The 16,775-nt window shown below is 33.8% G+C and overlaps 1 protein-coding gene across 4 annotated transcripts in view; it reads right to left on the bottom strand.

Moving 5' to 3' along the window:
* Positions 1–16,775, bottom strand: part of rusc1 (RUN and SH3 domain containing 1) — a 34,077-nt gene that overhangs the window by 10,228 nt on the left and 7,074 nt on the right. Inside the window, exons 3-9 of one of the 4 annotated variants that reach the window (XM_087285946.1) lie at positions 12,636–13,634; positions 9,220–9,339; positions 9,049–9,125; positions 5,782–5,799; positions 5,380–5,554; positions 4,946–5,051; positions 4,380–4,426 (exon numbers count right to left, since the gene is read on the bottom strand). In XM_087285946.1, coding sequence (XP_087142072.1) covers positions 4,380–4,426; positions 4,946–5,051; positions 5,380–5,554; positions 5,782–5,799; positions 9,049–9,125; positions 9,220–9,339; positions 12,636–13,634 — 1,542 coding nt within the window. 4 annotated transcript variants of the gene reach the window in all.

The raw sequence follows: 16,775 nt of genomic DNA, 5'->3' as shown, positions 1-16,775 counted from the left end.
GTCTTGTCCAGCCTTGCTCAAAGAAATTTAATACATCTTTCTAAAATCAAGATTTTAGAGCTGTCAGAAGCTTAGTGTAGTTGATTTCAAATCACATGACTACATGGTTCATTTCAAGCCAAACCCTTGCTTTTTACTTCTACCAATTGCATATAGGCCTCAAAATTCATAAATATTACATTAATCTGTTAAAATAATCCTGATCAACAAAATATATGAGAATCATTTACCTTTTTGGGTAACAATGCTTAAACTGACAATGCCTTCAATAGGAAATTTCCTACTTCTACAAATGAACAAGTTTCCTACTTCAAATGAAGATGTGAGCACAAGCTTGTGGCATTCAAGTGTTTTGTTGTCAGAAAAAAAATAGAAAACATGGAGAGCAGCAGCTTTATTCTTGCATGTTTCTTGCAAAACAGGCAGAACTTAGTTACTTTTTGAACAAAAGCATTTATCTTTGATAAAATGTTATAAGCATCTGCTATTCAGAATGCTTGCAGAGTTATGGACAATTCTGGAATCTCAATCAAATACAAGACATGCAAAAGTCACTGTTTATATGATTTTTTAAAAGGATTTAGACCAGGGTTGGCCACCCCTGCTTTAGATGCTGTACACATGACAATAAAACTTGAACTTTGATCATCCTTACCAATAAGTCAATAGATGATGGAATATATAGATACATTTTTAGTTGAGGGAACCAGAGTAATGCAAATTTCTGAGTTTGGCCATAAAGATACATCACTATGACAGACTCTGCTACCCTCAGGCAGATGGTTCCGCAGCATCCGGTCATGCACCAGCCAGCTGAAGGAAAGCTTCTTCCCTCAGACTATCAGGCTGATGAACACTTAACACACACAGACTCTTCCATACCCCTCACTGCACACCATCAATATGTAGCATGCACTTCACTTTAACCAATCCATACCTAAAACAATACTGCCAACAACTTTGTGGACACCTATTCATTGTACATATCGCTGTCAATTTTAAATTGTCGTTGTATTTGCTCTATCTGTATTTTGTACTGTCTGGAGCCAACACCTAAGCTTTTCACTCATCATAGCACACGTGCTGCTGATGATGTGACAATAAAAGCGATTTGATTTGATAGTCTATATTTCCATCCACCTATTTTAGCCAAGTGTCAAGAAAATGCCAAGATGCACATACATTTTAAAAAGGTGTATAATATGCTTTGTGTAAAACATCAACAGTGTAAATCATCTAAAATGCGGTTTAAGTCATTCTAAAACACCATATCCAAAAATCGTCATCACAGTTGTTCAGTACTATTATCTCCAGAACTGTCTCGAGAGTGTGGTCTTACAGTACTTTTGAGAAACAAGTCATTTATTATAAAAGAAAAAGACACCCGCATTCCATTTGTCTTGTTGATATTTGGCAGCAGCTTATCAGGAAGTGACAATACTTTCTTTGACTCATTAGTGGGAAACACTGCAGTATTTGCAAATCTTTTATGCAATATTCCAGTTTTGTGCATAAATTTAATTCAGATATTTGGATAGAAGTCAAAATCACATTCCTGAAGTTTGCCTAAATGACACATTTTGCATATCTCCTCAGTCAAACACCTGGTTTACTCATTAGCTCATTAGCGGAGACTCTAAAGTCCCCTGTCTGACACAAAGGACACATGTGCTGCGTCCCAGTTCACCTAATTATAATACGCCCTGAAAGTATGCACTCTTCTGTGAATAAAAGAAGAAAATTTTCAGTGTGTAGCAGAAGAGTAGATAGGCTTTGGAACAAACCACCAATGCATAAAACTGTCTCTTTATCACACTCTGGGGTATAGTTATGCACATTCTGATATGCTAACTGGACTATCAAGCACCTTGTCGCAGTAAACATCTTAAAATTTGTATTTAATTTCTTACTCTATTGGAGAGAAAAGCAGCAGCACTGATCCGCCAATTGTGAGTGTTTCAATTTTTTGCTAAATCATTAACTTAAGAGCCAAAGAAATCTTCATAAAAGTTTAAATCTTTTTGGCTGTAAATCAAATCTTACTCAAAAGTAATGGGGTTTGCCCAAAATTAGCTATAAGAGTGTGCACTGATCCAAATTTTAAAAATCCACCAGAAATAGACCATCCTGTTACCTTTGGCATACTCCAAAATATTATGCTTTGCGACACACATTAATTTTCAATACTATTTAAAACTGTACAGTAAAATACTGTACTACATGACTGACATCCATTTATCACCTTAGAATTATAAGGTTCTATCTGACATTTTTGTCAAAATTTAGTTATTGACATATTCTTATTAAATAACTTATTTATATTATGTGATGGGTTTTTTGTAAGTTGTTTACGTTTTAAGACTTTTTATTTTAAAAACTAAAAAGGTTTTATCCACAAAGTCGAACTCTAGCTTGGCTTTATAAGGTTCTTTCTGTGAGCCAATCAGCATTTTGAATGAACGCCCGAGGGCCAATCAGGATCAGCTTTCTTTGTAATTTTGGCAGTGGGAAAGACCAGAAAGAAACATTTTACATTGTTGAAAAAGAAACAGTTATTTAAAAAATAATAATAATATATTAAATGTAAAATATTTGTATTTGTGTATGTATAATCATTGAAACATTTTTCAGTGTTTATTAAACTCATTTGCTCATTTTCTGTGTTCATTTCAAGTCTTTAAATTTGATATTAAGCCTTGAAGGGCAAATACTTAACTAAATTAATAGGACATATAATTCGATAACTAACAGTGGTGTAAAGTAACAAATTAAAAATACTCAGATTACTGTAACTAAGCAGTTTTCTCAGAAATTGTAATTTTATAAGTAGTTTTAGAAATGCTTACTTTTACTTTCCCTTGAGTACATTTTTGGTGCTGTATCGGTACTTTTACTCCAATACTTTTCTTCAACCTGCAGTCACAGCTTTATTTTTTCTGGTCTATGGGTATTAGAAAAATCAGTCCTGTGATTCCTGTCAAATCAATCGCACATAGAAGGTAAATCACCTTAAACTGAACTACCTCAAGACATGGGCAATTTATAATTGCAGCAAACTGTTTGAAAGCATTAAAAGTGTCCAAGAAGATGTCTAAAATCTTTACACGCGTTGACCCAGAGACTGTTTAGATGTATGTCACTGATGAGAGACGTTTACTGTATGATGACCGAAATGGCCTAAGCAGACAAAAGACGTCAACATGACATCAATATGGCATTGATTTAAGATGTTGGCTCGATGTTGGATTTTGGTCACTTTCTAACACAACCTAAAATCATCCAAATATCAACGTCATTTGACGTCAGTATTGGACTTCAAAATAATGTTGTCTTTAGAAGCTGGCTAGACATTGAATTTTGGTCACCTGACATCACAACCTAAATCTAACCTAACATTAAGATCTTATGTACAATATAAGATCTTGTACAATAACTAAATGCACTACAGAATGTTACATTTACACACACATGCACAAATGACATGTAAAAGTATCAGCTTTTTACAGTATAATACTCACTACTCTTTGAAAAGGCTACTTTTTACTCGTACTTTGAGTAATATTTACAACAGATACTTTTACTCTACTTGCATTACACTTTTAGTCAAGTAATGGTACTTTTACTTAAGTATAATTTTTCAGTACTCTTTCCACCACTGATAACTACAGTATAATTAAATAGTTCACATAAAGCAGAAAATGTAATAAATATGACCATATTAATAACATAAAATTAACATCTGCACTGGATAAAATATTTAACACAGCCTTAAAACATGAAATAAATTTTATAGAAAAATTTTACTTTCTCAAGCATGAACATATTGTTACAACACCAAATTTTATCTTTTGCGATTATATTTCTTTGAATATTTATTTCTTGAAAAGTAATGCTTCAATGAATGATCTATCAGACTGACCCTTATATTTCCAAACAGAAAATGACTTTATAGAATCAGAAATTTCTTATCAACTTATCAAGTATTATCATTTTTGATGGATTTTAAATCATTCTGTTACAATTTCAGACCATTTTTAGACTGTTACTAACATATTTCTGGTCCAAAAAAGAAGTCATATCTCACCCTAAAATCTCCTCTCACCCATCCTCGAACATGTATGAGTTTCATTGTTCTATTGAACCCAAAAGCAACCGAAAGTCATTGATTTCCATAGTGTGTGTTTTTCCACTATGGATGTCATTGGTTTCCGGTTACCAACTTCTTACCAAGTACTTTTTGGTTAATCGAAAAATAAGAAACACCTAAAGATCTGAAACCACTTGAGGCTCAATAAAATAAAAACATTTATTTTTATTTTAGGGTAAACTATACCTTTAAGGTGTATTTTCCAGCAATACCACTAAATGTCAATACTTACCGCTGCAAGACTGCAGATGGGAAAGCCAATAATCCAAAAGCTTGATACTGTATGACAAATTGGAAGAGGGCAATAATAAATCAGATGAGAAAAGGATACACAGCCAATACACAGTGTCACGATCCCCAGTGATCCACAACCATCGCTGGTAACAATCACATTCACATGAACTACAAATCTGCCATGTTATGGACTACAACACCCAGTGATGCAACACACACAACCGGTTCCAGGTCTCCACGAATTAGAAAACGCATTGTAATGTCACCTAAACAGATAAGAAGACTCAGCCACATTGAATGTGTTGTGCTGCTTATGTAGTGTAGTAATCAGTATCAAAAGCAGCATCAGTTGTGAGAGTCTAATCAGTGCAGATCTGGAACCAGTTGTGTTTGTGTGTTGCATGACTGGGTGTTATAGTTCATAACATGGCGGATTTGTAGTTCAAGTGAATGTGAGTATATTTACCATCGATCTCTGGTTGTATTTCGCTGGTGATCGTGACACACACAGAGGTCAATAATAAAAATGAATTAGATTTTAGGCTGAGGAAAGTTCTGGCTTACTTGAGAAGGCCAAACAGGAAGGCGTTGAATCTGTGCCTGCTCTGCCTTAGCTGATGAAGACCTGCTACTTTAGTCTGAAGGCTGTGCAAAGCCTGTGTGCTCGGGCCTAAAGGACAAACACAAATGACGTTATCACTTCATCTGGCATGAGCGGCAACAGAACGAATGTTCACAATTTACTGAAGTCACACTAATGCTCCTGAAAATACTAGACAAGGAATATAAGCAGCGAAAAGAAAGAACATTGAGGGAGAAAACAGGAATATTTAAAGACTGGAAGTATGACAGAGATGGGTGAGTCAGTACTGCAGGGATTCACTGTGCCAGAAGAGAAGAGAATAAAACAGGCCTGAGGATGAGAGATAGTGAAAAAGAGAGAGAGAGAGAGAATGAGTGATATAACATCAAATGTAATGTTTATGCCAGATGTCTACCTGGTTTGGTGGAGGCCTGAACCAAACCCCAGGGTGAATTTGGCCTTCTGCCTGCAATGAGGTCACTCTGGTGGGGCTTGAGTCCATCACAGAGCAGGCTGCGCAGGGCTGGGCAAAGGCACTGCAGTACCAGACGACCAAGAGAGGGATTTACACTGCTGTCTCCAGAAAGGCTCTGTCAACAGAGGTCAGGAAAGGGAAATGGAAGATAGACAAGAGGCAGAGAAAGAATAAAAAAATGTGCAAAGCAATGGAACAACAGAAAAAATGATATAAGATAAGGTGATTCAAATGAATTTAAAAGGTATAGAGATGAAAATAGAAGAAAGAGGTGAAAAGGTGCATGAGGTTAGTGTGCAAATAAGTCATTCGCAAAGCTCATATTTATGAACTTCGAAGTACCTTATCTACTGAGTGAAACTGGAGAAATAAAAAGGTAGAGATAAGCCAAGTGCATGAAAGTGGCATGAAGATAGAAGGAAAAAAACAGGTATGGATTTACTCATTCTTTTTTGTTTCATTTTTTTTTATTCTGTGAACGAACAATGTTATTAACCATTTAATAATACAAAAAAGGTTATTTTAGTTAAACCACAGTATCCATATATTAACCATGGTTTCGAAATACAAACAATAGTTTGGTTTTGCAATAAAACTGTAGCTATACAATTGGTAGTCAATGTGCCAAAAAACATAGTTACTACATTTGTACCATAATACAACAATGATTTCAGTCAAGGCTTATATTGAAGAGCCCCTATTATGGGTTTTTTAAATGACCTTCCATGCAGATGTTTAACAAAGCTCAAAGTGAATGAAGGTTTAAATCTGAAAGTGCACTGTGTTTCAAACAATTGATTCTTTAATGAAATGGTCAACTAAATAGTCTAATAAATTAATTGTGTTGGGTTAAGCTTTTGCTTAAACGCGTCGACGTCGATACGGTACATCACCAAATGTGAAGTACAGGATCTAGTAAAATATGAATGTAGCTTTCCCTTCAGACGCTAACGTAGAACGGGGGATAACGGAACTGATCATGACACGAAAATGACAATCACTGCACTCAAAAAAATGATATGTTGGCTATATTTAACTTTTTTATATCAACAGGTTCCACGTAACCGAGTTAAGTTACCTTAAAGAAAGAATATTTATTTGAGTGAATTAAGTTAGTTACATAAAGGTAATGTAATGTTGTTTAGTTCAATCAACACAACATTTATAATTTGGCTTTAATTTATTTACACTATTAAAACAATCTGTTAAATTTATGGAAAAATACCGGCAGTTGTTGCCAGGAAATTTCTGTAAAAATTCGGATGTTTTATAGGACAGTTTAAATTTACAGAATATAACCGTATTTTATCAACTGATACAATGCTCAGTTCACAAAAACCTAGTTTAGCTCACAAAAACGTAAAGTCATTCAATGCACTAATGTGTTCATGTGTACACAATTTGCAAACAGATTTTCACTGCATTAGTAACTACACAGTTACATTTAAACAAAAGAAGATGCAGCACAACATCAGCTATCCTTAATTCATATTGGACTTGCACACAGATGCTACTATCCTCCACAATGATGAAGTTGTGGGGAATAAAGGGGTAAAGTTATTTTTCACAACACCACAGTATAGCCAACCTATTGCTGTGTTTGCTCCTGTCATTTTTCTGATTTATGATATAATAACCTAACCTGCAATGCAGGATTTGTCGGCCATTTGCGATTAAAAGAAGGAGCAGCAGAGACTTTTATGTATGGGACTTTGTTAGACTTACAGTTCATATGGACCAGTTTCTTCTTCCTCCAGATCATAACATGTAAGTGCAATTAAAATTGTTGCCTTGTTTTATGTAGTTTGCAAAATATGTATTTAATTGCATGTTGTAACTTGTAATTGCTCTGCACAGCTTGTGATCACTTAGATCAGTGCTTGTACTTTATCTCTCAGGTTTAATGTTTATAGGCTATTTACATATTTCATCCAAAACCATGTTGAAAACACGAAGTGTGCTCCTTCCTTCTTACTCTTCCTTTTAAATCTGTTTCTGAACTCGCAATCCTCTGCCGTTTGTCTTTGCTATGGCCACCATCAGCTGTTTCTACACAAGGGCGGCGTGGTCAATGCGTGTCGTTGGTATTACTTGGGGTTAGCGTTAAGAGTAGAGTAATATGCTGGTCGCAAAACACTAAAACACATTTTTTGAGATGTTGACAGTCATATCCCATGCTGCTAAAAACACTATTAGGACACATATATTTCACTAAAAAGTGCGTTATTTCGTTCTTCTGGTTTGAAACAAATTTTTGAAGCTACATCACAATGATTAGATCTATGCATGTATTTCAGTGTGGAGACTGGATGTCTGTACCAGCAAGTACAACGTGACATGTTTGAGTGCAGCATTAATTCATGAGTAAGACTTGTTTCAAACCAGTCAGCGTGCCCTATTGTGAATGAGGTGCAACTTCATTAATATGCATGATATAGCTTCGAAGATGCAATGTTGTGTTACCAAAACAAGTGGAAGAAGAATTGTTTGGAGACATGGGTTGTCAGTGTAGCATTTATAAATGTGCTGCAACGAAGGTTTTGTTTTCATTTCCCCGCTATGAGAGCACAGCTGGACTCACATGTGAATTACGATGCATGCAACAAGCGACAGCAATACGTTTGTAAGGAACATTTTTACCCGAGAGCTTTTTGCATCTGGAAATTGTGAAATCCAGATTTGCCGCTCGTCTTTATTTAAAAAAAAAAAAGGCTGCTCTAGTTTGTGTCATTGTCCTGTCTCTACAGATTTGGTAAGTGTGTAATAAAGTGATTAATCAATATTCTTTGTTTATGTTTATTCAGATGGAAAAGTTAGTTTGTGTCGCCAGAAGTACTCTTTCAGTTTTCAAAGACATACCATAGTCAAAATAATTTAGTTACTAAGTTTACAGTATGTTAATAGCACTGCAATATTATGGACTGAAAGATCCGGTTTAAATGCTGCTCTCTGAGTGTAAACATCTTTAGAAAACACCTTAATCAAACTATTACCGTCGTGTAGGATTTTTGCTGCATTTTGTGACAGGATAGTTTATACACACACAGCTTTCTGAAGCTACCTACCTAGTCCATCTAAGTTACAGAGAAATGCAGAGGTTTTTTTTCTCCCATACGACGTGGGTGATTAAATATTTCATTAAAAACTACACTCTTCCAGCAGTTCTTTGCATCCTTGTTTGTCACGTTGTCTTGTTTTTTTTTTTTCAAGCTAGAGGTGTGAAAAAACCTTGCTGAGACAGAGGAGGTTCATGGCCCTTTAACTGCATTGCTTTATTGCATTCCTGCATTGGCCTCTCACATACTCTGTGTGCTACTTCACAGCCTTGGTGGGCATTTCTGTTTGTTGTCTCTAAGTTTAGCCTCACACAAAGGAGGGGTTTGGGAACAAATGAATCACTGAACGAATCATATGGGATCATTGGGATAATTAGATAAAAAAATATTGCATATTATAAGACAATGAAAGTGTTTTTTGACCGTGCATGCAGCCTGTTGTTGGAGACCCCCAAAACCAAAAATGATCTTTTATAATGCAAAATAGGGGCTCTTTAAACTAAAGTGAAATTAATAATGCCAATTTGAAAAGTTAAATTAGCACAGCACATACCTTCTGAACAACAGTCCTGGATGAACTGAACTGAGCCAAAATGGCCTCCACTGCCACACTGACTGAATTGACAAGAGCTTTGTGACAGAAACACATTAAATGACAATTATTTACAAAAGTAAAATAAAAAAACAATAAAACACTTTTTTTTCAGTAATCATATATTCTTACTTTTCTTTTCTAGCAGGCATACAGAAGACAGCCCTTCAGCACTCATTGAGGACCTCACATCCTCTCCCATCCAGGCCCCATTTTTCTGCTCAGAGCCGGCAAAAGAGAAGCTGCGGACAGCTATTAAGAGGAAAAACAGCAGGGTGGGGTTAGAAACTCAATTATTAGAAGATCATGTATTACAGTTGATCTTGAGCCATCCAGTGCAGTACATGACAGCAGCTTGTGAGGAACGTGTATAGGTACAAATATTCATGAATAAATGATGGAAGTGATTTATTCATTTGAAAAATATTTGGATTTGATTTGACATATATTGGTTGGTCTCATGCGTTACTGTTAGATAAAGGAAAAACAAGACATGCTGAGAAGCGTTTTATGAAAAACATTTTTCAAATGAACTAAATATAAAAGCTAGGTTAAAAGTACAATAAAATACATAAAGGTCATAAAATCAAGATACATGTTAAACGAGAGCAATGTGCATATATCTATATTAAAAAAAAAGATTTATAAAGCCACACTATGTAACTTTTTCCCCCTCATCAATAACATTTACATCATCGATAAATACTTCAAATATTGGAATTTTAATTGGTGTATTTGTCATAAGCTTTATAAGCGCTGTAGGATCAGATTTTATGTCATACATTTTAAAATACAGGAAAGCAGTTCAGACACTACTACAGTATATGGAGAGAAAGGTGCATAAGCAGAGTTTATATAGTTCACAATGCATGTATCTATACCATTTATTGGCCTATTTGCCTTAAAGCTTTCTAGCCAAAGTTCTAATAGTTTCCAACATTTTAGCCTTGAGCCATAAATAATCTGTGCAAAATAGCACAAAAACAACTCACCTTGGAATGATCAAGGTCTGGGATATTGAGCTTTTGTACATTTTTATAGCAGAAATAATATGGGGAACAAGTCTCTTTTATACATGAAAATGGCCAGACCCTAAATAAAAATCTAATCTAGTTTCTAATAATCTAATAAAATCTAATAATAAATCTAAAACATATGGAAAAGATTAAATGATTTCAATAACTGGAGCTTTTAACAGTTGTTATTATAACATTAATATACAACAAATCTCCTTTTTTTTAGGCATAAAGCAAGCTTAACCGAAACGAATGATTATTTTTGTATTTAAGAAAACCCCATTTAATAAACTATTGACCATCTGACCTTCAAAGCTTAATACGTACAATTGTATAATATATTATCAATTAAAAATCTCACATTTAAAATATTTGAGAAATTTGCTGCATTAACGAACAAAAGAAAACATTTTCATTTTATTTTAATGTAATACAATGCATCTAAATCAATCACTTAATTTTATTTACTATTTTAATTCATAATTTTATTATTATTATTATTATTATTATTATTATTATTATGAGATTTTTTATAAACTTTGAATTAAATATAAAAAATATGCATTTAATATATCAAATATATAACTGGAGTCAGAATAATTAGCCCCCGTTTATTTTTTATATTACTATACAGCTGAAAATGACATTAAAGGCTTAACTAGGTTAATTAGTTATTGTAAAACGATGGTTTGTAGATCGAAAAAAATATAGCTTAAAGGGGCTAATAATTTTGACCTTAAAATGATTTTAAAAAAAATTTAAAGCTGCTTTTTTCCTAGCTGAAAAAAAAAACAAATAAGACTTTCTCCAGAAGAAAAAGTATTATCAGACATACTGTGAAGATTTCCTTGTTCTGTGAAACATCTTTAGGGAAATATTTAAAAAAGAAACAAAAATTCATAGGTGGGCTAATAATTCTGTCTTTTTCTAAAAAACAAAGCAAAAAAAAAAAAAAGATGGAAATTATTACATAATTAGGTTTTATAGTGCAAAAAAAAACATTGACTTAAGTTTTTAACAGTTTTAATTATACCATTAGTACAAAATAAATCTCATTTTTTCAGGCATAAAGCAAAAACTCTGTAGATCAGCATGACTCAAACTAATGTTTATTTTTGTAATTAAGACCCTATCAATTAAACTGTTGACCAATTGACAGTTAAATCTTAATACTGTATATCTCACATTTAAAACATTTAAGAAACTTGCTATATTAACCAACAATAGAAAAAAATTACATTTCATCTTATTGTAATACAATGCATCTAAATCAATCACATAATTTTTTTTCCAAAGGGTAAGATTTTCATAAACATGTTCATAAAAGCATTTAAAAATGTACATCATCTTTATAGAGATTTGTGCACAAATGCAGGATCAAATTTTTGTATTATTATTTTTTTTATATTTTCCAAATGATGTTTAACAGAGCAAGAAAATACAGTATTTTACAGTATGTCTGAAAATGTTTTTTCTTCTGGAGAAGTGTTACTTTTTTGGCTAGAATAAAAGTTGTTTTGAATTTTTTTTTAAACATTTTAGGGACAAAATTATCAGCCCCTTTAAGCTATTTTTTTCCGATAACCTACAGAACAAACCATTGTTATACAATAACTTGCCTAATTACCCTAACCTGCCTAGTTAACCTAATTAACCCAGTTAAGCCTTTAAATGTAGCTTTAAGCTGTACAAAAGTATCTTAAAAATATCTAGTAAAATATTATTTATTGTCATCATGACAAAGATAAAAAAATAAGTTATTAGAAATGAGTTATTAAAACTATTATGTTTAGAAATGTGTTGAAAAAATCTTCTCTCCTTTAAACAGAAATTGGGGGAAAAAATTAACAGGGGGCTAATAATTCAGGGAGGGCTAATAATTCTCACTTCAACTATATGTATGTTTCATTATTTTATTTCAACACAGCATCATAATATACTCTCTATTTGCTAGTGTCAAGAATTTAACATGGATGAATTATCAATCTGAGATGATTCTGTTTAGTCCTCTTGCGGTCTTCTTGAAAGTCTGATTGGTTCACAGACAGAATCTTATAGATCCAAGCTAAAGTTGTTTTTTCTCTGAGTAAAAAAGTTCCAAAATGTACAGAAGTTGTCACAGAATAAAAACATGAGAGTAACTCAATTATCTAATTCCAAACTCACATTATACCAAAAAAAAAAAAAAAACCTCCAAGTAATTTTATAAATCAACCATTGGAGGGCTAAAAGTTACCCACGTAGTGTAGCTTTAATTTAACATAATATTCACATATTGTATAATATAACATTGCAAATAAAAGAAAACAAAATGAAAAAAGCAATAATTGATCACATCCAGAAACACAATCTGAGGTCATCATGCAAAAGACAACAACATATTTCACAATTTCACAAACACCGACAGTGCTATAAATTAAACAAGACATGTATGAGACACATCGGCAAACAGACATGGTGCTTTAGAATCAAAGAAAGGTGGAAAGAGGTGGAGGACGAAGTGAGAGAAATGAGAATGCGCTGATCTCTTACTGAAAGTAAGCGGTGGTGGACTCTGCAGAGAGTGAAGTATGGGGACCGGTGGCTCCCGCACAGGAGCTTCAACAGGGGGGGTGTACAGATAAGGGTAATAAAGGGGAGCAGCGAGGGCGGGAATGGTGTGACTGCGAGGGAAAAGGGGTGAACAGAGACGGGCAACATCTGTGCCTGGAACTGGAGGCCCGGACCTGTGGGGAGGAGAGATCGCACCTACGGGGGACAGCCGTGGTGGGGCGCCTTTATGCAAGGGACAGTTTTTAGGGTTATAAAGGTAGTAGGCAGGGAAAGATACAAGTTTGTCCTGTTTTGTGGGTTCACCACTGTCAAAAAAAGGATTGTTAGATGGTTTTGAATCATTAATGTTGCCCGAGTTCAACTCAAAAAGCGAGTCGGCATCTTTATAAGTGGATTTTTTCGCATTGCTCTTATTTTTAAGGTTTCGCATTGTTATGTAAGTCTGCATGTCGATGTTTTTGTAAGGTGTTATGTCTCCTTCAGTGAGTGTGTTAATGTCAGTCGGTGGTTCAGGGTCAGTGAACAGCTTCAGGGGGTTTCCTAAGTATCTACTATCACTGTAGAGTGAACCGTCATTTCTGATTGAATCAACTTCGTTGTTATACACAGGGCAGAAGCTGTTTTTGGCACTACCAGGCTCATGCCCACAGACGTATAACGAATCTAGAAAGCTGTCAGCATGATAACAGTGGTGATACTGAGAATCCATGGGACCATTGAGACCATTTTCTTGTTTACAGAACAAAAATGTATTGTTTTCCGGGCCGGCGGTATACAGGGAGTCAGTATAGTCATGTTTGCTGCAGTCAAAAGTGGAATTTATGCTTGAGGGATTTGAGATGTTTACGGAACCCTCATAATAGGACATGGCGTGATCACTGGTAGTGTCAGTGTGATAAAATTGGGAGGCTTGTGACAGGGAAGCAGAGTGCAGGTAATAAGGTGAGGTCAAGGAAAGGGACAGGGGTGGTGAGGACACTTTAACAGGAGCATTATAGGTGTTGGGTGAAGAATTCATGAATGTATAACATGACGTAGAGTCAGAATGGAAAGAATGGGAAAGGATGGTAAACCAGAAAACAGTGAAGAAAGAGGGAGAAAAAAGAGAGAATGGGAAAATGTTAGTGTCATTTTGAAGAGAGAATGCACTTATGTAAATATGATGAAACAGATGATAGAGAACTCATTTAGACATTCAATACGCTATATTTAAGGAGAGAATTTTCTCTGTTGTATTAATCATGCTCAGGGGCGGATTTAACCAATAAGCAAGGTAAGTGGCCGCTTAGGACCCCAGATAAATCTGGGGGGCCCCCAATAAATATTTATATGTATAAATTATACCTGTAAACTATATATATATATATATATATATATATATATATATATATATATATATATATATATATAATCTTATATATAAAATGTTTTTCTTTTTTGCAACTTCATTTTAAGAAAACTAATCATTTAAAATGTAGAGACTGCATTAATATAATATGTCGAAAAATAAGATTGATATAAAAAACCTAGCAACAATATAAATAAATATTAAATAAACATTGAAAGGGTGCATTTTAGAACTTGGGCCTTATTGCTTAGGGCCCTAAATCACTAAATCCGCCCCTGATTATACTAACATTAAAACATGGCTGAGCATGCCACAGCCTATGAGGAAAATGTTTACCATTCACTGTATAAAGATGACAAAATAATAGCACACTTGATATGGAATGGCACATTATATGAAATGCTGCTTAAAAAGTTTCACAGAACAGAACTAAAAATAATGCCTATTTTAGCTCATAGAAATAAGTTATGTTATAATTTCAATCAATTTTCAAATTCATTTTCAAAACCTCAATAAAGCTAATCAGTCAAGTGCACACATTTTCTTTTCTTTTAACTGCTAGGGCTTGTTTTTCACAACTTTTCGATAGAAAACAGATATTTAAAATTCAATACCAGTTCCTGAACGATACTTTTTTCGATACCAACTTTATTGCGGGTTGTTGAGTTTTATTGTTATTAATATTATTTTTATTACTATTATAATTTTATTATAATATATTGATATTAAATTCAATATCAGTTCCAGAACAATATTTTTTTTTTTTGCAATTTTCCTTTTTTTAACAAAATTAAAATGTTACAATGCTCAGCATAAGTACACCCTTCACAAATCTCTCTTTTAAATTCATATTTTTTAATAGGAAGCTTTACAATATTATATTTGTGTATATACATTAGATTAATTAGTACTGAAGCCAAATCTGGAGCTTTTCTAACAAAGTAACTTACGATAACAGTCCAAAGACTTGTACACTCAAATTTATATGTCAAAGAACAATATTAAATACAAATTTTAAAAGAGGAAAAATTAAGAGAAGCAAAAAATGTAAAATTGTAGCAGAAATTTTGTAGGTTGTAATATATTTGCAATATTTTGCTTGAATTTAAGTGTATTATCTTTCAACTTCTAAATATGTTTGGTGACTAAAATATTATTTTAATAAATATATCTGTTTAATAAATCTGTTTTGTTTAAATGCACCAAAATGCCTATATTCACTGAGAAATTGATAAATTATTAATTTTAGTTTTTTAATTCAATTATGCTGAGCACTGTATCTTTCTATCAGTTTCTATTTGCCATAGATTTGCCATCATACACACTTGGTTTGCTAACATTGACAAGAGTTACCAATGTCATAGCATTTTTGACATTTTTCAACATGAGGCAATTCTGTCAATGCCTAAAAAATATTGAACTCAATACCCAGCCCTAATAACTGCACAGAATACCGTATGCTTTAAATTTGTATAACTGAAACAAATCATCTTCAAAATATATATACTGCTTTTCTATGAAGGCATACAGTGTGTAAAACCTATCAGCAATACATCTGATTCCTCATCAACCAACAACCAGTAAGCATGAACTCTCTCTTTCTAGCTGCATTAGGATCACATTTCACCTGCAATGGCAAAGGCCTTGACATACTGTAAGCAGTTTCAGACACAGAACACTGGCAATCACCTTCTTTCATAATACTGGACTGCCTGTTGCAAACGTCTAACAAAACTGAATCATAAACTACAAACATTTTACACTTCATTATGCTTCAATAAACAGCACATATCACTTGAATATTACGATTTGCTTGCATAAAAAACATTACATTACCGGAACTGTGCTGACATCTGTCTCAAACGTCTTACTGAAAAATCAGATTGACTCAGCATTTCCTCTTTCTCTGTTGCTGTGTTGTGATTGGTGTAAAGGCCTGAGTCATACCTTTGCTACACTTAAAGGCATAAGGTCATGTTCTTGTGCTAACTAGAAAAATATATGATTCACTAAATAGCAGTTTGCTAATAAAACACACAAAAATCACACACACAACTTGAAGAAATAAACAGTAAGTTTAAAAATCGTGAATGCTAATATTAACGAAAAAGGATTAGTACTAATTAGCCAAACCATGCTTTTAGCAGAGTTGTGCAACGTGCTAACCTTGTAAACCAAAATTAAGGCTCCCTCTAATGTATTTCCTACTCAATTTACAGCCACATTAGAGGCCATTTAAATCTGATGTCAAATGTGTTGTAACCCGATACAAGCAAATTTGCATTTTCCATTGGGCAGATAAACAACCGAAAAGAGCACAGCAAATGTGAAATGGCCAATTGAAAATAATAAGAGGAGAGAATAACAAGCATAGGAGAATCAATTTTATAAATGGGGATAACAATGCATGTCAGAAAAATGACAAAGGAAGGTTGAGGAGAGTGGAAAGGGACATTCTAAAATACTTAACATGAACAAAGCTTAACGTGGCTAAATGTATTTAAACATCATCAAAGAAAACCAAATTTCTGTCAAACCTTTCTTGTAATTAACCCTAACAACTGTTAAAGGGCCATGGCAACCCCCACTTTCGGTTAAAGTCTACTTGAGAATTTTTTCAAAAGATGCATGATTAATGGGCGTGGAGTGGGCGTGGCCAGCAGGGGAGAAGGGGAGCAAACAACTGTTGTTGTCAGTTAGCTCACAAAATGAGACACAAACCGTGAGGATACGTGTGAGTTTACGGTTAACAAAGTTAAAATGCAAAGAAA

The sequence above is a fragment of the Danio rerio genome, chromosome 16 (assembly GCF_052040795.2).
Source record: "Danio rerio strain M-AB ecotype USA chromosome 16, GRCz13ab, whole genome shotgun sequence".
NCBI lineage: Eukaryota > Metazoa > Chordata > Actinopteri > Cypriniformes > Danionidae > Danio > Danio rerio.
Note: the sequence above shows the minus strand (reverse complement) of the source record. Positions and strands in the feature narration are given on the sequence as shown.